General features: G+C 42.4%; 1 protein-coding gene across 6 annotated transcripts in view; it reads right to left on the bottom strand.

The window, feature by feature from the left end:
• Positions 1-8051: 8051 nt before the first annotated feature.
• The window catches only part of LOC147640010 (damage-control phosphatase At2g17340-like), an 86990-nt gene continuing 69587 nt past the window's right edge, over positions 8052-25454 (bottom strand). The window contains exons 8-14 of one of the 6 annotated variants that reach the window (XR_015262289.1): positions 20230-20304; positions 9294-9380; positions 8963-9040; positions 8769-8831; positions 8587-8669; positions 8336-8412; positions 8052-8250 (exon numbers count right to left, since the gene is read on the bottom strand). Coding sequence is in view for 4 of the 6 variants with exons in the window: in XM_086776266.1 (XP_086632392.1) it covers positions 8589-8669; positions 8769-8831; positions 8963-9040; positions 9294-9380; positions 20230-20304 (384 nt within the window). In the remaining 2 variants the exon portion in view is untranslated. Of the gene's footprint in view, positions 8670-8768; positions 8832-8962; positions 9041-9293; positions 9381-20229; positions 20305-25454 lie in introns of all 6 variants that reach the window. The other 5 variants (XR_015262292.1, XM_086776266.1, XM_086776260.1 and 2 more) reach the window with 5 other exon arrangements.

The raw sequence follows: 25454 nt of genomic DNA, 5'->3' as shown, positions 1-25454 counted from the left end.
CACTAAAGTGTATTTGAATTATGCTCATCAATGCACATAGGTTTTTTATTCAAAGGAACGAAAAGGAGGAGTGACGTTAAATGAGACTGATCATTTATCAAGTTGGGGTGGTGACATGGGTACTTGACACATATGAGGTGCATGCCTCAGTAAGTACAATGACATGTGGACAAGCTACATGCATGGAGGGGACCTGGGACTCGAGCTCGCCAGAATAAGAGGTAGGATAGCAAGCCTGTGAGCAAGTGGAGGAGGAGAGGGAGCGAAAGAAAGTGCTGTCGGGTTGGTTAGCTAAAGAGGTTTCTGGTCATGCTCAAAGACCTCAAACAAGGGGACAGAAGGTATGCTTGAAGGTGTCCTCTGAACTAGTAGAGCATCAAATTGGTTTTTTCTCTACTTTGCAACGCTTTTTTGTTTTTCTCCGGTAAGCCGCCTGTGAAGGGTGATGTTAGTAAGTGGCTGCAGGAAGAAGTCTTTCATAGTAAGGTTGTGTCATAGATATTCTATCTTGGGAAAGGGTTTTCAATGTTTTATTCATCAAAGGTTTACTTGTTTTTGATGTGTTTACAAGGACCCCCTCTATTTATGAATCAAAATCTTATTCATGCAATGCCTTTCAATCCCTTCTTTGATGTAAATAGTATCTTGGTGGAGGCATGTCCTATATGGGTTGAGATCGTTGGATTATCCTCTTGGTTGAGACTTGCGCTAACAAATATGGCTGATGCAATTGGCCCGGTGCTGTATGTAGTGAGGAGTGATGATGCCTATGATCGACAAGCTAATAGCGTATGTATCTCTTGGAATACGTTGAATGAAATTCCTAAATCTGTGGAAATTGAATTAGAAGGATTGGGTAAAGTATTCACACTACAAATGTCAATACCCTTCGAGCTTGCCATATCAATGACAAGAGGGCTTGAACTAGCCTATTGGTCTCCCACAACTAACCTCCCACGAAGAATAGAATCACTCTTTTCTCCCTTCTCTAGAGCTAAACTCATAGCCCTAGTAGTGCATGCCTACATAACATCAACTCCACACTAAGGAAAACAACTAGAATAGAAAAAGTTCTCAAATTCTAGAAATGCTTCAAATTTATCCTTAAGAGAAGATACAAAAATACCATCATCGCATTGAACTTCATTCTTAAGGTGTAATAAAGAACATCACGTTCATTATTATCAAGCGTTTTTTCATTTAGATACATATTACTATCATCATTAACCACATTCGAAACATCAACATGAGAAGAAATCTTGCTCATTGGGGTAGATAAATCATCAACTAAGAAAAACTTCTTCATATGACGCACATAGTCAATATTTGCAAATGAAGCTTTTGTGGAAAACCCACTTTTCACTTAGTAATATGTCAAAGATGTCAAGGAGCATGACAAGAAAGGAAAGGTATTCCTCATAGTGTTGGATCTTCAATGTGACCGGAGGAACCTTCCTTTGCCAAAACTGGGACATGCCTTGAGCCAGATTGACCACATAAGTGGTCACTTAATGCCACATGGACATGTAATCTCTAGACAAGAGAAGCATCAATAAATTTGTGAGTACTACCATCATTAAATAAAACATGCACGAGGGATCCCATAAATCCACCTGTCATCTAGATAAGGTCACGTGGACCAAACACCCCCATGTTTAAATGACAATTCTCACAACTATTATTCAAAGAATAGACATCAATAGAATTGACGTGGATTACCTCGAACAATAACTGTCTGCACAAAGTGGGCATGCATTGGTGGTTACATTGCTTTGCCCACCACCACCACCACCACCTCCACTACCATCTGGTCTTATTGAATGGATAAATAAATGCATAATAGCTTTGCTTATGGCATTTGAAACATGCCCCCTTGGGAGCATTGGGGGTCACTATAGAATCTTATCGAGGCCTCTTACTAAGAGACTTCAACTTTGATTGCTAAGAAAAATGAGGCCTTGAAGGGGTTGCTATCAATGTTGCTGCTCGCGATTTATTTGTTAGCCTTGGAAGTCTTGGTGTGAACAACCCTACACAAGGGTACTTTTTACCTTGTACTACTGGCTAGGATTTTTTTTCGTGTGAACACACTCTAGTGTGTTAGGCACATCAGCCCTAGGACTAGGGCTACTAGTACTTTATACTCCACACATTCATGATAAGTATCATCGAGTACTTCCATCTATCGCGTATCATCTCTCATGCTCTCTGAGCTTGTGTACAACTGTGCGTGCATGTGTGTGTATGTGAGTGTGCATAGTATCTACTCTTAATTGGGTTGATTTGCTCATGACTGGTCTTGATGAAGGGAAAATTTTAGCTTTCATTGCTAAATTAAGGCATGCATTTGATGTTACAAACATAGGGCTTTTGCATTACTATTTGGGTATCCAGTTTATTCAACAAGCTATTGGATGCCTTACATATCTATGCACTACCCATCTTGATATTCAGTATGCGGTGTCATAGTTGGGCAGATTTATGCATTTCTCCGACACTCGACATTGGCAAGTAGTGAAACGTGTCTTTCGTTACCTTCAAGGCACTCAAGACTTTGCATTGTTTTACAGCAATGTGTCTTCTTTATGCTTGTTCACCATGGTAATAGTTTCCTTCTTGTTTTGGCAGTTCATGCATTTTATGAATTAGCAAGAAGGAGCTCCTACTGTGACAGTGGCCACTTCTAGTTGTTGTGAGGCTGAGTACATGGTAGCATTCACAGCTATTGTGGAGTGTGTATGGCTCTGCCGTCTATTGGCAGATCTTGGTATTAGACAGTTGTCTTCTATCACCATTTTCACTAACAATCAAAGTGCATTAGCAGTCACACGCAATATGGTTCTCCATGCGTAGACATAACACATTGAGATGCATTATCATTATGTCAGGGAAAGGCTTCATGCAAGAGAGGTTGCCTTGACTTATATGCCTACATAGGCCAATGTGTAGATGGGCTTACCAAGTCCCTTTCCAAGAAAAGTTTGAGGCTTTCCTCAAGGCTTTGAACTTATTACCTCTACCAAGGTAGTCTACTACACCCTATACATGTTCACACCATTCACTTTAGGGGGGTTTGTTAGCCTTGGAAGTCTTGGTGTGAACAACCCTACACACAAGCACTTTTCACCCTGTGTTGGCAGGGGTTTTTCCCCATCTAAACACACTCTAATGTGTTAGCCACGTCAGCCCTAGGACTAGGGCTACTAGTACTTTTAACTCCACACATTCATGATCATTCTACTACCAAGTATTCCAACTATCACTTTTGGTCCCTCTTTCACTCTGTGCTTGATATGATTATGTGTGTGTAGATCATCTACTCGCTCATCGAACATAATTTTCCCTTTCCTCCTCTTTTACATTGCATTTTTGTTGTTAGTGTCCTTCTTTTTCAAGTGCATTGCATCCTGAAAGTACCTTTACCTCATTGTGATAATCACTAATGCTTAGAGGAAAAATAGGAAAATGTAATGATCTGGAAGATCTGGGAACTTAGCTATAAGCTGTTAGAACTCTATGAAGGCCTCAAAAGATCTCCCCCTCAATTGTATAATCAACAGTCGCAATAAATCTACAGTTTCATTTGGCTCTCTAATAAAGGTCTCCAAGAATACAATCTTGAATTCCTCCCAAGTCCTTGGAGCCGTGGGTTTACCCTTGAGATCTTGCCACCACATGAAGACATGACCTCGTAAAAGCTTTTCCCCACTGCCATTATTTTGTACTCCCCAAAACATTGAATAATGGCAAAATGTGTCTTAGGCTCTAACTAAATCTAGGTGTCCCTAAGATTAATTCTGAACTAAAAGGAAGATACCCAAAAGTACCAAATGGCCCAACCTGTGGAGCTCACTCTGTAGATTCTGAACTTGCTGGAAAGTAATTTGAAGCTCATCTAAATCAATAAGGACCATCTATGTTTGGAGCTGGGTAGCATAGGACCACTAGTGTCCACTCTCGCTACATTATGACACCAAACTGGTCAGTAGGAGAGCAACTTCCATTTTTTCGTCAAACAAAAAGGAAAATTTTTGCATTGGTCTATGTTTATACAGCCTCTTTAAACCCAATATTAAACAAGAAATCCACTGTTTGATTTTCTAAACTTTTCTACATAAGCTTTTGGGAAACTTTTGTGAGTTTCCCCACTCCATTAAGCATAAGCAAAACCCAAAGTTTATAAAATTCCACCTGTTTCTCATGGCACAAATCAAATATCATTTTCTCACATTCACATGTATAAAACCATCCCACACGATCCACAACAAAATTTAATTTAAGTATATTAATAAGTGGTTGTGTTAAATCACTCAACTCATCATGAAGTTCATTAATTAAAGTACAATTATGCAAAAAAAAAAAACCATACTTTCACCCCCATCACAAGAGTGATTCATGTATTTTTACAAAAAAAAAAAAGTGTAAGAAATTATTTGAATTACCAATGAAATCATTGGATTTAGATTTTGAAAAAATAAAGAAACAAAATCCAACAAAATTTTTGACTTATCAATGCTTACACTAGTTTTACACGTGGTGGCACCGAAGATTTGGGTTAGCAAAAACCTTTCTTACGTGTATAATGGTCACCTTTGATTTTAAACAAAGGTTTATAGTTGCTTGGTATATAGGCTTTACAAAGGTATAGACCTTTTGTAAAGATATTGAAGGTATTTTTTATAAAAGCATAAGTGGTGTATGAAAATTGAAAGATAGGCTTTTTTCTTGCTAGTTCCTTGCTATAAGAAACACAAAAAAGAATTTTCAACATTTTAAATATTATGGCTTTCACAAGATAATAGAAAAAGCCATAAAGTTAGTAGACAAGGTTGAAAATGCAACCATTCCCCCCCATCTCAAGTAGGCATGGAAATTCAAATGCTAGAAGGGAGGAAAAAAAGTCTTCTTCATGTCACATGCCATATGGATGGAGGTTACACATGTGCCACAATCAATAGGGATCCCTATCTCCACATGTCAACACTAAAATCATCTTCTCCTTTTCTCTAACTCATCAATCTTCCCCATGTCTATAAGTACAGAAAAGAATAAACTTCAAAAATTTTCCATGTGCTTCAATGCATTTATCCACTGGTTACAAGGAGGAACCAAGTGCTAATTACCCTTTTACCCAATGGTCTCCCTAGGAAGGTACTTCTCATACCCAAAGTGCAAATACCTTGATGGTAACAAGTAATTATGAGGCCCAATGCACAAGAAGGCATGTATTCTCCTATACTTCCCTCCTTTATGCATTTCAACACACAAAAAACAAAATACTCTCTTACAATATGCCAATTTTACCCCAAACAAATGGTTTTCAAACCATGGCCTTAATTTTAGATTGTAAACCATAAATTCCCATCAAATCAACCTTCTAACTCTCTCATCTTTTCACTAAAAAAATCAATTTTTAACTGAGTGCATTGAAGACTATGCAAGAAGCCTTTTCACCATTTAAACCTTCATTTCACTAAGGTTAATGCAACCAAACAAAAAAATCTTTTACAAACCATTCAAGGGCTCTTAATTGGTTAATTTTTATACATTTCCAAAGAAATTATATTCACTAATGGAGATGCATAACCAATTCAACTAATCCTCTTCAATTAACACTAAATAAGTATTATTTAAATAAATATATATATTCACTAATGGAGATGCATAATTAATTCGACTAATCCTCTTCAATTAACACTAACCATGCTTAAGATATCAATTAACATTATTTAAATAAACAAACAATGCTCTTAAACACCTCAGGTAAATGTCCACCTATTTGTGTGTCCACTCAAGATGGTTAACTCACATTTGAAAACTTGAGAAGTGCACCCAAAGCATTGCAACACCACATATAAATCAATGTAACCATGAACAAACAAGGAAAACAAATAGGGGTGTGGCTAGAACTCACCACCCAACCATAGACTCCAAACCATCACAATAGTAAGCCATCCCCCAAGCTAGATACCAGCACAACCCTAGCAAGCATTTGCCCACATAGCATGTGCATTGCACACTACGCATCCCCAACCATCACAACTGTCGCACTGGCATCGCCCACCCAATGGGCTGACCACTAGTTGGCACCCTTAGGATGCCCCCTCTTGCAAGGTAAGAGCTCCACAACCGAAACTACTCACAAATGACCCATAATCCCAACTTTATAGCCACATGACCAATTCACAGTGCTAGAATTATCCGATCGACCTTAACACTACCCAAGTTATGTCCACACAAGACATGACAAGATCATCATGTACACATCATCCCTAACCTTGCTTGGGATGTAACCTTGGATCTTTCGTTCCCACCTTGTACAATCACCAAATATCCTTACAACAACGAGCCTTCGCATACACACAATAATCTAGACGACACGTGCCTCCTCTCAAATGTAAAATGCATCATAATGTGAAAGGCACTATTCACATTGATCAAGCCCTCTCTAACCAATTTATAGCTCACACATGAATATCCAAATCCACTTTTCTCTGCATGGTTTACTCCAACAAATCACCATGAATCTCCACCATCCCTTGATTGTCTCAATCTACCAATATAGCCCCATGATATCATCACATACACATCATCACTAACCTCATTTGAAAACTAGCCTTTGATCTTTAACTCTCACCTTTCTTTTACAATCACCAAATACCCTTAGAGCAACAAGCCTTTACATAAACACACACAATACTATGGAGAACACATGGTGTGTGGGTGTGTACGTGCACACACACACACACACACACACACACACACTATGCTATAGATTTCTAGGGAACAATTTCTTAGAAGCTCACAATGAACAAACTAGTTTCGAACCCACCCAACCCTTCCAAACACAAGGGGTCAGATTCATCACCACATAATTTGTCTCTAACTTGGTCTTACCACTAGGTTTCATTTTTGTTATGCTATCTTGTTTGTCAAAAATCAAAATTTTAAAATATGTATGAAACAATGTTTTTAGTGTAATTTTTGGTGTGCATTGGAAAAACTTGCCTATAACAAACCATTAACATAGGTTACAAAAAGTAAAAATGCCCAACAAAAATCAAGCATACAATCACTTTCACTCCTCTTGAATTGCAACCAATGGTCAATATTTTGTACTGCATGGAAATGTATTCTTGGTAACAAACTCAAGTTGACTCATTGCAAAGAAACAATCCATGTATTCAGTGCTACACCAATTGGTGTGAATAGTAGAGAAAACTTACACAAGTTTAATGAGGTGTGGCTAAATGACCATGTGCATCTACATTGGAGCATGTCTAGTAAGGTCACATGTTATGATGAGGCAACAGATGAGTTACAACTTGCCCTCTCCCAATTCCTTGCTAGTGTTAGATAGGGAGGCATTTGGAATGTCATGAACATAGTGATTATAGACGCTGCATTTGTCATAGCACGTTCATAGGGTTGCAGGGTGGTCACAAGGGACATGAGAAGGTTACACTAGAAGTGCTAGTGGAAAAGAAAGAAGATGGAGTTTAATCGAAGGTTGCATATAGTTGGAAATTTATTAGATAATTAGTGTGGTGAACATGAGGCTAAGAATGTTATGCCTTTGAATACAGCTCATTACTAGATTAAAACAAAGCTATCACACATTGCTATGACTTTAGTACTGAACTAAAACATTGCTATTATTTATTTATAGGCTGCAAGCCTTATTCCCCATACTGTACAAGCAGCTTGGGCCTCGTCTTAAGATATAACAATTGGTCAATCTGGGGTGGCTCCTAATGCTAATGAATACAGTGCATCCATCCAAAGCAATACTGTCTATCATGCTTTTATTGTTGCACACTTGAAATAAAACTATTTTTGACTCATAATTCGTGCTATGCCCTTAATTATCCCAAAGCAAACTATTAAGCTTAATAATAATTGATTAAAACATAGCTAGCTAAGATAATGGATATGGACGGTTGAGAACACACAAGAGGAAGAGTCATTCCAACTTCACAAACAAGATGGGTACAAATAATTGCCAATCCTACAAAATAAATGTCGGTAAAAAGCTAGATGGGCACCTCGTATTTATGAAAAAATCACATATTTTAATGATGCAAAAGAAAGGGAAAATAAGTGCATAAGCAGTCGTAATGCCAATACAAGTATCATTGCCACACAAAAGCATTATATTGTCCCTAGACACTATTGGGCGCCCATTAGGGGGCAGATGAGCCCACATGGAGACCCAAGCTCGTATGAGAATATGAATGGTGGGAATTAGTCCTACAAGACACATTTTGGATGTTATCAGACAATGCCAATTGTACCATCCAAGAGCATATATAGAACAGATTTATAATTGCAAAACCTGATAGAAGAAAACTGGCTATGCATCACATGTATGAATCACAGGTATGAAGTAAATCCAATATATCTGCATGTATCCTGAAAATTTTTATTATATAAATGATTCAAATGCCAAATAAATATATGGCAAAATTTTTGGATGAATCTGTTCTTCAAAAAAGCATTCACACAAAACCATCTTAATTCTCAGTGATGAGAAACAGATCGATTATATAAATATATCGATGATAGCCAAAACACATCATTATATACCTTTATGGAACATTCTCTGTGTACTTAATTACACAATCAAATAATCGCCCTCCCAGGAACTCTGCAACCTCCGGGTGTTTTACCTGTACATAAGGATCCCTCTCAACACTTATATTTGTCAATAAAGAGGGTCTAAGGTCTAGATTCTGGCTAAGGGATGGTAGAGATTAGAGAAGGATTACCATTCCAATCTTTAGAGAATCGCACTTGAACAAAGAGTACAGATTGGTCTCAATAGCCCGACCCTAACAGTATGCAAGGCAAGTCCCATTAAAACTTCACACAACACAAATAATGTCATTAATGTCACACTTGTAAAGTGCAGATATGGAGTGCTTTAAAAAAATCGCAAAACAGAAACACACTAGAAGCTTACCATTCCTTCCAATACTACTAAGTCTGCATCAGCCGCAATGTATGCAAGGTCAGGTGAGACCCTTGAGAGATCAATTACCTGTGCAAATATGGCGTGTGTGTCATTCACAGTCACGAATTTTCGCACAATCTTAGATGAGATGAAATAAGTCATTAAAAGGCAGTAGATGACATATGATCCCTTATGATGGCACTGAAGTGCAAGGTTTGGGAAGAGACCCCAGAAGTACTAGAGTGCTTACCAAAAAAAGGCAACACTTCAGCAACTTAAAGAACAGAATTTATTACTTTATTGCCGCAATACTTCACGGACCAGCTCATAGAGAATTTACCGGCAAGTCATTTCCAGAGTTCACAACCAACAGATTTTGAGCATCCACACCAAAAAACAGCTCCTTGCCATCTTCCACTTCCTTCACCTGCAACAATACCATCCTTATTATTTATGTTACTGCACGCACACATTGTGTGTTTACATAAATACATATAGATATAGATACATACATACATACAAATAGATATAGATACATACATATTTACGTACTCATCATGTGCACACCTATGGTAGTAGGGTGCCATGTGAACAGTCGGGCTAATCAATACACTTGGAACACCTTTTGGGATGGCCACAGTGCATTTTGTGAGTCCTTGTTTAGGGACATGTCACCAAGTACCATCTAGGTCTAGGGTCAAGCCAATGTCAAAGTCTCTATGCAAATCCAGCACAAGTCAAATGTAACCCACTTGCAAGCTGTAATGATGTACGTCTGTCCCAATCATTTATTAGGTTTCTGATTGACTGCCTAGAACAATGGTCAGAGTCATTTAGAAGGTAATTGTCCACACGTGTTAAAGCCTTTTGTCCAAGGTAACTAGCTGTTGCCATATATATATAGGTAGTGATGTGTGTGAACACACTTAGGACCGCCGGGGCACTTTTTCCCTCTTTAGGAGGTTTTTTCCCCCGGCTTGTATATACGCCCATCCTTCTAGGGCTAACTTATCTTTTGTACATTGACACAATCTAATACACTTTGTGTTGTGTGCATTCTTGCTTCTTCTTCTCCAAGCTTTGTGTGCTTTCCTGTAACCCTAATTCCAACAATTGGTATCAGAGCAGGCATCGGCTCCCAGGGCTACGCCGCCGGCACCCTCCGACTCACGTTCTCTGATTGAGGTGAGCTTTCACGAGCGCTTGCAGGTCCCTAAACTCTGCAAATAAGCCCAAAGGGCTTGCGTTCTCAGAATTTGCATCTGAGGTCGTTTCGGGCTCCGTTTTTGCATTTCAAGTTCTGCACAGGTGTTTTCGTCATTTTCTGCAGAAATTTCGACAGTGCAGTTTTCTGCAAAACAGGCATACGTGTTCTATTGTGGACCGTGCTACATAGCACAAGTTGTCTTCTGTTCAGTCTTTGCTTCATTACAGGTAGTGTTTCAGTCAGTGGCCATGGCAGATAACAGCAATGATGTATTTCGCATGTTATCTGCTGATGACAAATTGGATGGAGACAGCAACTACCCACTTTGGGCATACATGATGCAGCATGTTTTGGTTGCAAAAGGAGTGTGGAACATTGTGTAGGGTATGGATGTACCTCCAAGTTCTGTGGATGTAGGATCTGTTGAGGATGTTGCAGGTTCTAGCAGCTCTACTGTTGCTGCTGTTTTACCCACTGCTGAACAAGCTCGTTGGGATGGTAAAGATGCGCAGGCTCATGCCTTGATTGCACTTTCTGTCAAACGTAACATCACTCCACATATTCGTTCAGCTAAAACAGCAAAGGTCGTAACGAGGCAAAAATCGCTTACCTGCGTAAAGAGCTAGAATTAAAGATTATGCAAGAAGATGATGATATGAATGTTTTTCTTGCTGAGATTAAAGATCTCAAAGAACACTTGATTTCTGCAGGTGAGATTATTCCTGATCATCCTCTTGTGCAGACTGTTCTTGATGCTTTACCTGAGACATATCAGACTTTTGCTTCCACGTGGAGACTTCTTAATGAGGACAGACCTGATGCTGTCAAGTATGATACTTTAGTCAACAAGCTCTTGCAAGAAGCGCAGTCCAGGCAAAACAGGGCCAGGCAGCGTGCAGTTGATCAAGCATTTATTGCTGCCCAGCAGCAGAGAAGTAGTAAGGCAGCCCCTTCCACTGTTTCTTCTCCTATTAGTAGGTCTGCAACTTCTTCTCCTTCCACAGGTAGCAATAATAAGTCTGAGAAGGCTCTTGATAAAGGCAAGAAAAAGACCAGGTGCAACTATTGTAAGGCAAATGATCATGTCATTAAGAATAGCCCTAAGCTAAAGGCTCAAGAAGCAAAGAAGAAAAGAGTCAAATGCAGCCACAATAGCAGATGTTTCTACAAATGCAGATTCTGCAAATGTTGTGCAGGATACAGAATGGGCGTTTAGCGTGTATTGCAAGTATGACCCATCTGTACATGATGCATGTTTGGCAGTTTCTGTTGACTCTCATGTTTGGTATTTTGACGGTGGTGCTACAAAGCACATTACCTCGCATCGTGATATGTTCACTTCTCTTGAGGCTGTCCCTAATGGGAATACTATCACATGTGCCAATAATGCTTCTTACCCAGTGAAGGACATTGGTAAAATTATGCTTACTGCTGTAAATGACAGCGCTTTCACACTTTCAGATGCTTTGTATGTGCCAGGGATAAAGAAGAATCTATTGTCTGTCTCTGCGCTTGCTAGACTTGGACTTGTAGTCAAATTTGTGGATGACAGATGTACTGTTCATGATTTGACTTCTGGTGATACGATTATTGTAGCTGGCACCTTGTTTCGTGGGCTGTATAGGCTCAATTCTTATGACAAGTGTGTGGAAGATTCAGCAAATGCAGTTTCTGATGAAAAGGCAGTTTCAGATGCAAAACTATGGCATGCTCGTTTTGGTCATCTGAACTTTGCTAGTTTGCTGCGTTTGCAGAAATTTGATATGGTTGCTTCATTGCCTCCTCTTGAGGCACCATTGAAACATGTTTGTGAAGGCTGTATTTTGGGCAAAATACAGCGTTCTGTGTTTTCAAAGGATGGTTCTGTGCGGGCCACTCGCAAATTGCAACTTGTACATAGTGATGTATGTGGGCCTATGCAAACTCCGTCATTTGGTAAACACTTGTACTTCGTGACTTTCATTGATGATTACTCAAGGCATGCATGGGTATATCCACTGAAGGCAAAGTCCGAAGTGTTTTTGTGCTTCAAACAGTTTTTGCTTATGGTTGAAAATGTATCCAATTGTAATGTGGGCACCCTCCGTTCTGATCGAGGGAGGGAGTACATGTCTAAAGAGTCCGATGCATTTCTGGCTAGTCGTGGGATAAAACACCAATGTACAGTGCCATATACCCCTCAGCAAAATGGTGTTGCTGAGAGGAAAAACAGGTCACTTATGGAGATGGCACGATGTATGGTCAAGAGCCAAGCTTTGCCACATGCGTTTTGGCTTGAGGCTGTCATGTGTGCTGCATATGTACTCAACAGGTGTCCCACTAAGGCCTTGCAATCTATTACTCCATACGAAGCTTGGCATGGCAGGAAGCCTTCTATTAGTCACTTACATGTCTTTGGTTGCTTGGCCTATGCTTTAGTGCCTGTGCAACAACGCAGAAAATTGGATGATAAGGCTGTCAAATGCATTTTTGTTGGTTACAGTGCTGAGAGCAAGGGTTACAGATTGTATCATCCACAGTCAAAGCGTATCTTGATTAGTCGAGATGTTGTTTTTGTGGAAGATGATGTGCAGCCTTTGTTATCATGTACCAAAGAGACAGGTGTGAGCTCACGGGATGTATTTGATACATTGTTGCCTCTGTTTACAGGTGGGAATTCAAATGTAAGTCCTAATGAGGCAAATATTCAGCCTATGCAGATTTCAAACGACATCATAGATCAGCCTATTTCTGATGCAGATTTACAGGATGTAATTTCTGAGGATAGGACTGAAAATGAGCAAGCTAGAGGTATGTCTAAATGGCTGGTGCAAACCTTGCGTGATAGTAAAATTGATGCACCTATATCTAGTCGTACTCGTTCAGGTTTTCAGCATGCCTCTTATGCATCAGATTGTTATGCTTTGGCTGTGTCTAGTATGTGTGAAGAGGAAGAACCTCTTTCATTTGATGAGGCACAAAAATCAAAAAATTGGTTGGCTGCAATGCAAAGTGAATATGATGCTATAATAAAGAATAGTACATGGTCTTTGTGTGATTTGCCTATTGATAAAAAGGCCATTGGATGTAAGTGGGTTTTTAAGTTGAAATGAAAGCCAGATGGCAGTGTTGATCGCTATAAAGCTAGACTTGTTGCAAAGGGTTATGCTCAAGAAAAGGGCATTGATTTTGATGAGACCTTTGCTCCCACTTGTCGTATGACTACCATTCGTAGCATTTGTGCATTGGCAGCTCATAATGGTTGGAATGTACATCAGCTGGACATAAAGACTGCGTTCTTGAATGGAGATTTGCATGAGGAGGTGTATGTATCGCAGCCTCGTGGTTTTGTTCAAAGAGGGCAGGAAAACAAAGTGTGCAGGTTGAAAAAGGCTTTATATGGTTTAAAGCAAGCTCCACGCGCTTGGTATGAAAAGATACATGCATATTTAACTGCACATGGTTTTCAGAATAGTCCAACAGAAAGCACTTTGTATGTTAAACGTGTGGATGGTGTACATCTAATCATTGCTCTCTATGTCGATGACATGCTGCTCACAGGACCAAATGAGAGTCATATTGCTGATTTTAAGGCTGATTTGAATGCCTCTTTTGAGATGTCAGATTTGGAACATTTGCATCATTATTTGGGGATACAATTTAAGCACTATGATGGAGGTATTGCTTTGTGTCGGACAAAGTATATTGAGACATTGTTGCGGAGATTTGGCCTTGAAGACTGCAAGCCTATTGCTACTCCAATGGAGACAGGTTTGAAGTTGAGTCTTCATGATGCTGGAGATCACTTTGATGTCACACTCTATCAGACAGCTGTTGGTTGCCTCATTTATGTATGCATTACGAGTCCGGACATTCAGTTTGCACTCTCACAGGTGAGTAGGTTTATGCATAGCCCAGGGTCTCAGCATTGGAAGGCAGTTAAACGCATCTTTCGCTACTTGAGTGGCACCATACATCTTGGGTTGTTTTATCCCAAGGGGGATCGTTGCCGCCAGATTTACATGCTTTTTCGGACTCAGATTGGGCTGGTTGCTATGACACAAGAGTATTCACAAGTGGTTTTTGTTTCATGTTCGGTAGCTCATGCATATCTTGGTTGAGCAAGAAGCAACCTACTGTGGCCACTTCTAGTTGTGAAGCTGAGTACAGGGCAGCTTTCACAGCTACGGTTGAGTGTGTGTGGCTCAGACGGCTTATGGCTGACTTGGGTGTTGGACAGAAGTCTGCCACCTCTATCTTCACTGACAGTCAGAGCGCATTGGCAGTTGCGAGAAACCCAGTTTTTCATGCTCGCACAAAGCACATTGAGGTGCATTATCACTATGTCAGGGAGAGACTCTTAGCAGGAGAGATCAGCTTGGCCTATGTGCCAACACAGGACAACCTCGCAGATCTTTTCACAAAGGCGCTTCCTCATGAGAAGTTCGAAGCTTTTCGCAAAGCTTTGGGCTTGCTCCCCTTTGTGGACTGATCTACTTCGGACATGGCACTCCCCTATACATGAGTGCCAGCTCTCGTTCACACCATCACTCCCAGGGAGGATTTGTTGCCATATACATATAGGTAGTGCTGTGTGTGAACACACTTAGGACCGCCGGGGCACTTTTTCCCTCTTTAGGAGGTTTTTTCCCCCGGCTTGTATATACGCCCATCCTTCTAGGGCTAACTTATCTTTTGTACATTGACACAATCTAATACACTTTGTGTTGTGTGCATTCTTGCTTCTTCTTCTCCAAGCTTTGTGTGCTTTCCTGCAACCCTAATTCCAACACTAGCAATGTGAACGAGGATCAAATGTGCGTAAGAGAGGCCATGAACATTGGCCAAAGGCAGCACATGGGTACCCAAAATACCAAGCAAAAAGGGGCTAAGGGCCGATCAGCGAAGGACGCCCCATAAAAAGGAAAGAGCACATTTTTTCCCAATCTTGTCCATTTGCCATAGTCGGCCTTGTGTGGGGGTGGCTGATCAGCCATCTCCAAAGGGTGCTCTGGGTGGAGGATGTCCGGAGTCTCTCTCTTGACACTTTTTCTTCTGCAAATTGCTAAAACCCAAAACCACCCAAGGATCATTGACCAAACCTAATCCCACCCAATGGGGTAACAACACACAAAACCAAGGATCTTCCCAAATCCTGCCTCAGTTCAATGGAGCCACTTGCCCCACACCCCATCTCAGTCCAATGGAGACACTTATTCGGGCTCAACCTCAATTTACTCCGGTTCAAAGGTTGTTCATATGTAAGAAAATATACCAAGTGGAACTTGATCACAAGACAAAGAACTTAAGCAAGGGATATGGAGAATAATGCTGAATTACTATTGCAAACCAGAGTTACAAACTGATGGCGTCTCCCCACCCGTGAGCTCCAACAATGTTATGTACCTAGAGCTAATCCTTGGATTAGCAAGCCTAATCCAGAGCAAGGTTAGGGGACATGGGATAAGGAGATAAGAGTTAGATACAGAGGGCTAAGGTTCAGAATTAATAAAACTAGGCTATTTGCTATATAGCAAGTTAGCTATACATAGCAGCAATTATCACTATATAAGTGATGCCCTAGGATATTACTGGTAGTCAGTTGTGTAGTGCATTTCTGATGGGTCTGTGCCTAGACTAGAGTTTCTACCCTTGCCAAGGGCCCCTATGGGCAAGTACTGGTCCAGTGCTGACTGGCATGTATCCAGAGTGGAACTTTAGCCCCTGGCTCGGGGGTGAATCGAAGTACTAATCCTACAGTTGGGTAGTGAGCTTGCCCCTACACCCCTTTATCTGGTTTTCTCTAATCTTGTATTGGACTGTGTTTAGGAGATCCTGGTTTGACAGGCCAAGGAGGCCTCTTACACTTGATATCACAGCAACCTAAATGCGGAGTCTACAAAGGTTTGCATGTCTTTCATGGTTTATTTCACGTCGAGATTCCCAGGTATTTCTCTCAGCACCACAGATTGCTTTTTGCATCGTAAGAGATATGCAACTGCCAGGATTGTATGTGGATTCTAAGAGATAGGGAACAAGGATAGTCATGCGTGTAGGAGATGTACAAGAGAACCCTTATGAAACCCTGACGTTCCTCTGGTTAAAACTCCCTGAAGGGCTGCGATTTTCTTAATCAGGTGATACCCTTGACATGTTTTGTAAACATGTGGGCAAGGGGTTGAGGTTTGGAACCTTGAAACTCTGCCAGAGGGCTGTATGGCCTGCGCACAGCAGTTAGAGGGTTTTGTGGGCAGCAGACGTGTGTTTTGAAGAAGAGCACGACAGTCTGGTTCCTACAGAACAACTTCTTGCTGTTTGGCGCAGCACACAGAGAGAGAGGGAAGGGGGGGGGGGGGTGAGACCAAGGCAGCCATCAGAGAAGCAGTCAGGGGAACATTGTGTGCGCAAGTGCATGCGGGTGTGGACAGCAGGCTGCTGTGCGCTGTCTCAGCAGGCCGCGTTGAGGAAAGAAAGCAGGAGTTACTATTTTTGAAGTTTTTCTAAAAATAACTGAAACAGAAAAACATGTGCTGTTTCTTAAGAAAACTTCTAAATACGTCAACTTAAGCCACTTAAGGAATTTCTAGAGGGGGACACCTAATTCTTTTAAAAGAAAAAAAGTCGTTTTTTTTTTTTTTTTTTGGGGGGGGGGGGGGGGGGGGGGGGGGGGAAGCTATGGCTAGGCCATATAATAGATCACATCCTACCCATTAAACCATCAAACGAGGCTCTTTCCATACGTTTGATATTAAAGAAAACAGCGGGGAGCAAATTCGCACCTCTTCTTGTACACAGAGCTCGGGGAAAGCTTTGGTGAGTGGTTTATGTGATGATCTTAGATTTTACCTATAGTTTTTGTAGTTTTTTCGCTCGTTTTTCTAAAAATTCAGAATTGGCACATATCAATCTTTCTCTCTTTTTGCAATAATAGAGATACACCCTTGTTTTTCTTCCCGCTTCTATCTCTCATATCCATGTTCTCCTTCACAGATGATTTATCGGATCATGAGCAAGAACGGGAAGACATAGTGGCAGATGTTGGGGAACCTGGCCATGATATTGAGCATGGACACCATACCATAGTGGTGGAAGAGGAGGAGATAGATGCAGTGGAGAAGTCTTACTTCGACAATGAGATGCAGAAACTCCCAGCAGAGATCTCTACCCTAAAGACCCAGGGAAGTGAGATAGCCAATTTCCGAAAGATCACTCTATTGCATCAACATATCACTATACTGCAGAAGGTGTTGGCGAGTACTCCTGCACCTATGGGGCACATTTCAGCAACTCTTTTCTTCATCTCAGAGGTTTTTTCGGGGGAGAGTAAGGAGAGAACCTAGGAAGTGGTTGATGCATGGCTGAATAGATGGAATGTTCATTTTGAATTCCACCCTCTCCAAGACGCTTGGAAGATTCAGATGGTGCAGGACCTCCTAAAAGGGAAAGCCTTGTGACGGTGCAGAGAGCTTTGGAACAAGCCTATTGCTTGGGCTAGTTTCGAGCAGATGTTTAGGCATGAGTTCTCCACGTGGAGGATGAGTATGGTGTGGTATCTAGATTTGTAGAGTTGGATATGAAGACCATGTCTTTTGACACGTATTTGCACAAGTTTAGAGAGTTGCAGACAAAGGTGACGCATATGGATGCGGTCATTACCTTGCTTGGATTTTTTGTGCAGGGATTGTCCCCAGTTCATAAGCTTCAAGTGAAGAACAATAATTGCAAAACACTTGAGGATGCTATTTGTTTTGGAAACATCTATGAAGAGACAGTTGTTGTTGGCAAGAGTAAAAAGAATGTTCCTCAGAAGCAAAAAAGCTTGGGCAACTCCGAACCAGATTCCAAATGTAAACGAAAGTTTAGGTTTGTGAAGGCTTCCACAACTCAAAATTGGACCCAGACTTCCAGTCAACCCAACTCAGAGGACCGAGCAGAGCCACTAGACCATTCGGGAGGGCCACTGCTTTACTTGTGGCTAGATGGGCCATTGGAAAGGGAGCTGCCCTCAAGCGTGCAAAAAGAAAAGCCTAAGGGAGCTTACTTGACTGAGATTACAGGTTGGGTATGGAGCATCAATTTGCACATCCCTCTCATTAGTGTCCCTCAAATGTTGTGTAAGCAACCCTTTCTGATCCCGTGAGGCTTTTAAGCCTCACGGGATTGGAAGAGGCTTTTAAGCCTCTTCCAATCCAGCATTAAGGGGAAGAGAGTCTCCCAGCCAGCCCACTGAATATGTGTAGTTGCCCCAAGAGGTCTACCATACTCATCCAAGATCAAGTCATTCCACATAATGGGTTGTCTATTAGCTTCCTTAGCTCATTGCGGAGGTATGTGTACCAAGAACCTCCTCATGCAATCCCAAGCCAAAAGAAGGGATCTAACCAAGGAGGAGAATGGGGGGCCGATGCTCTGCCTCCGAGAATCTCCTAACCTAAGATCCTTTGTGACCTTAGGATTTCAAGGGTTTGAAACTTGATGCAGCTAGAGATTTCTTGATGGATATGCAGAGATGCTGGCTCATGCTAAGAAGACTACCGGGACTGATCAGGATAGGGCAAAGTTTTATGCTAATAAAAATTATTTACAGGTACCAAAGAGTTTTGAGACTTTTATGCTTATGTATGGGTATTAACGCAGATCCCTTGTGACCTTAGTACTTCAAGGGTTTGAAACTAGATGCGACTAGAGATTTCTTGATGGATATGCAGAGATGCTAGCTCATGCTAAGGAGACTATCAGGACTACTAAGGATAGGGAAAAGTTTTATTCTAATAAAAAGCATTTGCCGAGGGTTTTCTCCAAGGGAAAGCTTGTATATTTACAGGTACCCAAAAGTTTTGAGACTTTGAGGACAAAGAAGTATGCAAAATCATCCCTTAGGTACTACGGACCTTAACAAAATCCTGAAGAGGGTAGGTAAGGTTGCTTATAAACTTGACCTCCACTAGTGTAAGTTCATCCAGATTTCCATGTGAGTAGACTTAAGGAGAAACTGGGCAGCAAGGATAACCTTATGTCACAACATGAACTTGTTGAGGATGAGGACTTGTCCTTTGTTCCACATGAACTAGAGTTCATAGTAGATTTTAGAGAGAGAAAGCTTAGAAATAAGTTGATCTTGAATATAAGATTAAGTCGAAAGACAGGGCAGAGGAAGACTTAGAGACAGTGGCAAATTTGAAACATAGATTCCCCGACTTTATTTCCCAAGACGTAAATGTTTGACGGAAAGTATGTTATGTACTTGCTGCTAACTGTGGGGTTAGTCAACCTAATCGGGGTTAGAGGACCCCGAGATTAGGAAAAGCAAGCTAATTATAATTGTCAAGGCTCAGAAGTAATAATCCCACAAGTATGGCTTTTATTGGCAGGCTATATAAGTGGGGGTTATATGATGAGTTGGTTAGTATTATTGTGATGGTCAGTACCTCGACTATGAGTGATAACCCACTCTTACCAGTTCATAGTTGGATGCAGATAGTCTAGCGACGGCCCCTTAGGGCGAGTGTTGGTGGCAAAGGCTGGTGTAAGTCTGTATGGACTGGAGCCTTGATCCCTATACGCGGGAGTGATTCGATGTGCTAGATATACGATTGGGTGGTGAGCTCAAGCTTGTGAAACCTAATTTGGATTAACTATCCTTATGTCTTGTGTAGGGGACCTTGGGGAGGGTTTGGCCACAGCAAACCCTTGACAAAGCTGTAGGAGACAAAACCATTCAAAATTAGCTACACACCTGGCACTAAATATTTTTGCTATATTGTTCTATACTTCAAGCTATGAGCATCTCAAAGCAAATAAAGATAAAAGCATGCATTACGATATAATAAAAGCAAGGTAGGGTAGACTGCAAATTTAATCCTTACCACTGAATGGTGATTAAAACTAAGAATAATATATAATACGATGGTGGATTTTTTAAAAAAACATAATTAGTTGTAAATAAAATTAACTGTTACTATCCAAATACATGTGCCATTGTACTACTATGCAATTAATGCAAAACCAAAACAGATAGTGTGCATCCATCTTCTATAAGAAGCGCACAGATTTTGCAACCAATGGCAAGAACAAGTTTGCACCAACTTGCCTTTGAAATGACATCCACCAATTCTAGATACGTGATATCATTAAGAGCTGGCAAATCATTTGCAGCTAGTACTACCTGCAACAAAATTAAGACAGTCACCCTTTTGCACTCTCTCTCTCTCTCTCTCTCTCTCTCTCTCTCTCTCTCTCTCTCAAGTTATACCAATAGATGAAACACGAAACATGAGAGGTGCATCAGCCCCCCATAGATGGTATACCACTCTCCAATATATCAACCATGGGGCTAATGAGTATGGCCGAGAGGTCACCCTCAGCTACGTCACATGGAAAGTTAGCTCGATGGTGGTGGAGCATGTCTTGGATTTGGAGCTGATGAGTGGGGGGTTTCATTGCCTCTTCAAGGAGGGATTTGCGACATTGTCTCAGGTCATTTCCAAGAACAGCAATGCCTAGAACTCTACCGAATTGAGATGTGCCACCATAGAGATCAGCTATGCAGAGAGGTAGACACCCAGAAACCTCATAGCCCACGATCAGGAGTTTCTTTCATTCGACCCAAGAATAAAGCCCTCACAAATGACCACGAGATAGCCTTGACCCAAATGCCCCTACTCAACGGACCAGGCAGCGCACACTGACAATGCATGTGCCACAAGTGCCACCCCGCTTCCGGGGCATCTCCCTAGACAGAGAGATCTAGGTGCAGAGCAAGTTAGATGCCTGAGGCCCACTCGTCCAAGGACATGCTCCACCCAACAGCTTTAGATCCAAGAGATACACTACCACAGATACAAGATTGCCCCTCCCATAGTCACAGGAAACGGCCGTTTCAGTCCCTAGAATCATGTTTCTCCGTTTCAGGACCCCATCCGTTTCCATGGCCGTTTCTCGTTTCCAAAGTGATATTGTCACAAGAAACGGCCGTTTCCACCCCTAAAAACTCTTTTCCCCATTTCCATTCCTCAAACGTTTCTATTCCCATTTCTCGTTTCTAGTAACTATGGCCCCTCCACAAGAAGTGGATGTGGAGAGCCTCTATATAGTCATAGATGTGGAAGACCTGATTTGATCCTCTCACATTGTATCATTGTAGCATTGTACCACTTGCACTTAGAGGGTGGTTGTTTCTAGTCTCGGCTCTAGTTAGATTTTTTATCATGATTATGTCACTTCATGGACACATTGTAACACTTTTGGTCTCAGAGACCCTTTGGTCTTTGTACACGTTAATAGAACTCTCTCTCTCTCATTTCTTCCTCTACCTACATAGTTGTGCGTGAGTCCTACTTTCATCTCTCTCTCTCTCTCTCTCTCTCTCTCTCTCTCTCTCTCTCTCGCTCGCTCTCGATGCGGAAGGCGGCCCAAGCTAGATTGATAAGGGGATATGCAGCCATAGTCACAGGGAATGGGCATTTTTAGACTCGGGAATGTTGGGGATGGCAGCATCTTCCCGTTCCCATTCCCGTCCCATGTCACTCTATAGTCACAGGGAATGGCCATTCTCAATCTTTTCCGTCCCCGTTCCCCGTTCCCATTTCGCATCCCATGTGACTCTGTATGCAACCCTTGGCTCGCTAGAGAGGAAATGCTCACAGATACAGTTTCAAGAGCTAAGGACGAAGCTTTGGCTATTTGATACTCTAGTTACACCTGCATTACTGTATGGTGCCCCCATCTGGGGTCCTAGCTTATACCATAGGAGGAGACAGAGGAGAGAGTCGGCCGAGACAGATACAAAGGAGGTATATGATGGGTGGAAGCAGATGGAGAGTCCCCAAGTGGTGATGATCTCACGCATGATTAGGAGTAAGTCATCAGTGCCACATGAGATTGTGCGGGCAGAGATGGGGGCTGCACCGATAGTGACAGAGGCTCTATTCCACACAGTGACATACTGGCACAAGCAATGGGAGCTTCCACTTGATAGATATCCCCAGCTAGCCCTGGAGTCCTCAAGACAGTTGACACTTGAGGGAGATACAGAGTCCTGGTATGCACAGGTAGGCACTTGGTTTGGCATGCACGATATGCAGATGGAGGCACTCCCCCTGTTCCAGTGAAGTATAGAGGCCTTGTCATTTGCTCTCAACCGCACAGAGTGGAACAGGGTTATCAGGAAGGACATTGTCAGACTAGATACTCAGAGAACATGGAGTTCACCTAGTCGTCCACTGGGGACGAAGATGGCCTTCTACAGAGATCACCTCCTATGCCCGATAGAGGATGGGTTCATCATCCACCCACGCTACATGGACACACCTATCCTTTGGGGTGAGATGTGCGATCGGCCAGATCCGCACCTCGTCCCACCAGCTGAGAGTGGAGACTGCCAGATATGGGCCTAGGGCGGTCGCACCAAAGGATAGGATATGCCAGCTCTGTCACACAGAGCCCGAGACAAAGGATCATTACATATGCCGATGCCCTGTATACTATGAGATTCGGGGGAGGTTCCACTACCTCTTCCGAGCTGGGTTTGGACCCAGGATCATACTTCTCGGATTAGAGATGCCTGGGACATTTTCTTCTAGAGCTCCGTAGACACAGGGAGTCCTTAGTGAAATCCAGATCATATGTACTTGCTTGAGGACCAGCACAGAGAGCTCTCACCGACTTCTTCCATACCAGCGCTCCGAGGGCCGATCCACCCATCATACCCAGACCACAGGCTAGTGCAGGAGCTCGGCCAAGAGGTGTGACACTCAACAGAGCTGCTGAGTTATGCAGAGCTCAACGCCATACCCCATGGCCCTCGCCCACCGCCACTTGCTCTAGCCTCTTAGCTTTTGGCACTTGCAACACTCCTCAAGGCTCAAGCTCAAGCCTCAAGGCTCAAGGCTCAAGGCTCAAGGCTCCTCAACTTTCAAAGCCCAAGTGGGAAGCTCATCGGCTCAACACTCAAGGCTCAAGACTCAAGTGGGCACTAGGCAAGGCTCAAGCTCTCCTCAAGGCTCAAGTGGCATTGGGTAAGTTGTAATTGCTCTCCTACACTCACCTCTTGCTCTAGCCTCTCCATTGGCAAGCGCACGCCGCACGCACACACACACATACACACTCTCACCTCTTGCTCTTCTATACTCTCTCTCTCTTCTAGTTTCACCTCTTGCTTTAGCCTCTCCATTGGCAAGCACACACACTTTTTTTTTTTTTTGTGAAACGAAGAAACTATATTATAAAACATCCATTTTACATCAGGGCAGTGCTCAAGAAAAGAGCCTATGCCCTATCCATCAGAAACAGTAAAAGAAAAGCTGAACACAAGAAACATCCAAATCTTCCTCATGTAAGGCATCATATAAGGACTGCCGCAATGAGGCTCGAAAGAACTCATAAGGGTGCTGAAGGGGTGAATTCAGATATGCATGATTTCGCTGTAGCCAGAGGGTCCATAAGGCCCAGTATCTGATCCAATGGAAGAAAAGAGAATACTGTAACAAAGAAGCTGATAACGTGCCAAACATCCAGAAAAACCTGTAGAACCTGTGTGCAAGAAATCTGAGAGATAAAAAATAGGAGATCTTGTCCAGAAGGTCTCTGGAATATGAACAAGACCACAGTAAATGTGGAATACTCTCAGTAGTATGATGACATCTTGGACAAAGAGGAGAGGCAATCCTTCTTTGAGCCAATTTCACTCCCACTGGAAAAATACCAACAATGCATCTCCAAAGAAAGAGTCTCTGCTTCAATGGCATTTTCAACTTCCATATCAATGTCAGTTTTCCTTTCCACCAAGCTAAAGACTTATTCAGATGCCAAAGAGAATTAGCATGATGAGCAATCCATGGAGAAGGTAATATCAATCGATAAGCCTGTATGGAAGTCAATAGATACAAAGGCTGAGAGGATAATCTTGAACTTGAAGACTGAAGATGCCAATCTTGAAGCCTGTCTCTTACATCCAATGTCGGAATCGGAATGAAAGGGTGTAAGAGATCTGCAATAGCTTTCCATATAGATCTATGATGCATCCCAAGATTGTATTGTTCGCATGCTGCCGGAAAAGAGAGAATTTGCCCTTGAGTATCTACCACATCGTCAATGAACCGGATGCCCAACTTCATAAGATTGTAAGCTCTGATTGGTTGTTGTACAGCAAGGGGAGAGTAAAAAACACACACACACACACACACACACATGCTCACCTCTTGCAAGTTGCTTTAGCCTCTCCTACATCTCTCTCCTACACTCACCTCCATTGCTCAAGCCTCCTTGGCACTTGCCTCCATGGCATTTTCATCGCGACCATCCCCCGCACCTCGATCCAGCGGTGCCAATATGAATAGAGGAAGGAGGACCGAAGGTTGGTCTTGGTGGGAAGAGGTCAACTCCGATCATCCCAGAAGTGGAGGAGGCTCTGGCCCATGGTCGTGCAAGATAGGCGAACGGGTCAGGCAGATAAAGTGAGAGCTCACCTCTTGCATGAGCCCGATCATGAGGTCCGATTTTGTGATCAGGTCACACCGAAGACGAGAAGGAGGCTTCTTGAACGCGTTGCTGCACATGAGGCCTTGCTTTCAAGGAGAGTACCGCATGTGGCCGTGGATCCCGCAACACTAGTGAGGCCATCCCAAGGTTCGGCATCGGCATCCCCATGTGCATCCACTTCATCAGTACCCGTGACCCGCCCCACAAGAACGGGCCCCAACACCATCCTTCTCCATGCTGACCGCATCCACACGCTCACGCCGGCAAAGTACTCTTGAGGCTAGTTGGAACCCCAAGAAGAAGGAAAAGAGGTGGATACGCGCTTCTTCTTTCACGACCACATTGCTTTCCATAATGCTAGGTAATCAAGAATTAAGATGTCTAGCTTAAGATCTATCATTTTACAATGTTCCTCTTACAAGTTACTTGAACTTTGAACTTTGAAGTTGATCGGTTATTAAATTATTCATTTTTTGTCGATAGATCGGACTACTTCAAGGTCATGGTGAAGAAGATAGGGGAGTATGGTCCAAACTATACGCCCCCATCATCGGAGTCTTTGCACACCAAATTGCTAGAGAAGAAGAAAAGGCTTGTGGAGCAAGCAACAGAAAACACAAAGCGACAATGGGCAAGGAATGGAGTGTCCCTGATAGCCGATGGATGGAGTGATACGCGGAAGAGGTCCATCCATGGCCTTGTCGCATATTCCCGCGGTGAGATGTACTTCATCACCTCACATGATGCTTCTGGGACGGGGAAGAGTGCTGATGTGCTAGCAGCAGAGTGGGATAGTGGCATAGAGATCATTGGCCCAGACCTAGTTGTGGGCTTTGT

The sequence above is a fragment of the Cibotium barometz genome, chromosome 3, assembly GCF_041138505.1.
Source record: "Cibotium barometz isolate CiBa-2024 chromosome 3, ASM4113850v1, whole genome shotgun sequence".
Taxonomy (NCBI): Eukaryota; Viridiplantae; Streptophyta; class Polypodiopsida; order Cyatheales; family Cibotiaceae; genus Cibotium; species Cibotium barometz.
This window is presented reverse-complemented; position numbering and strand designations above follow the sequence as displayed.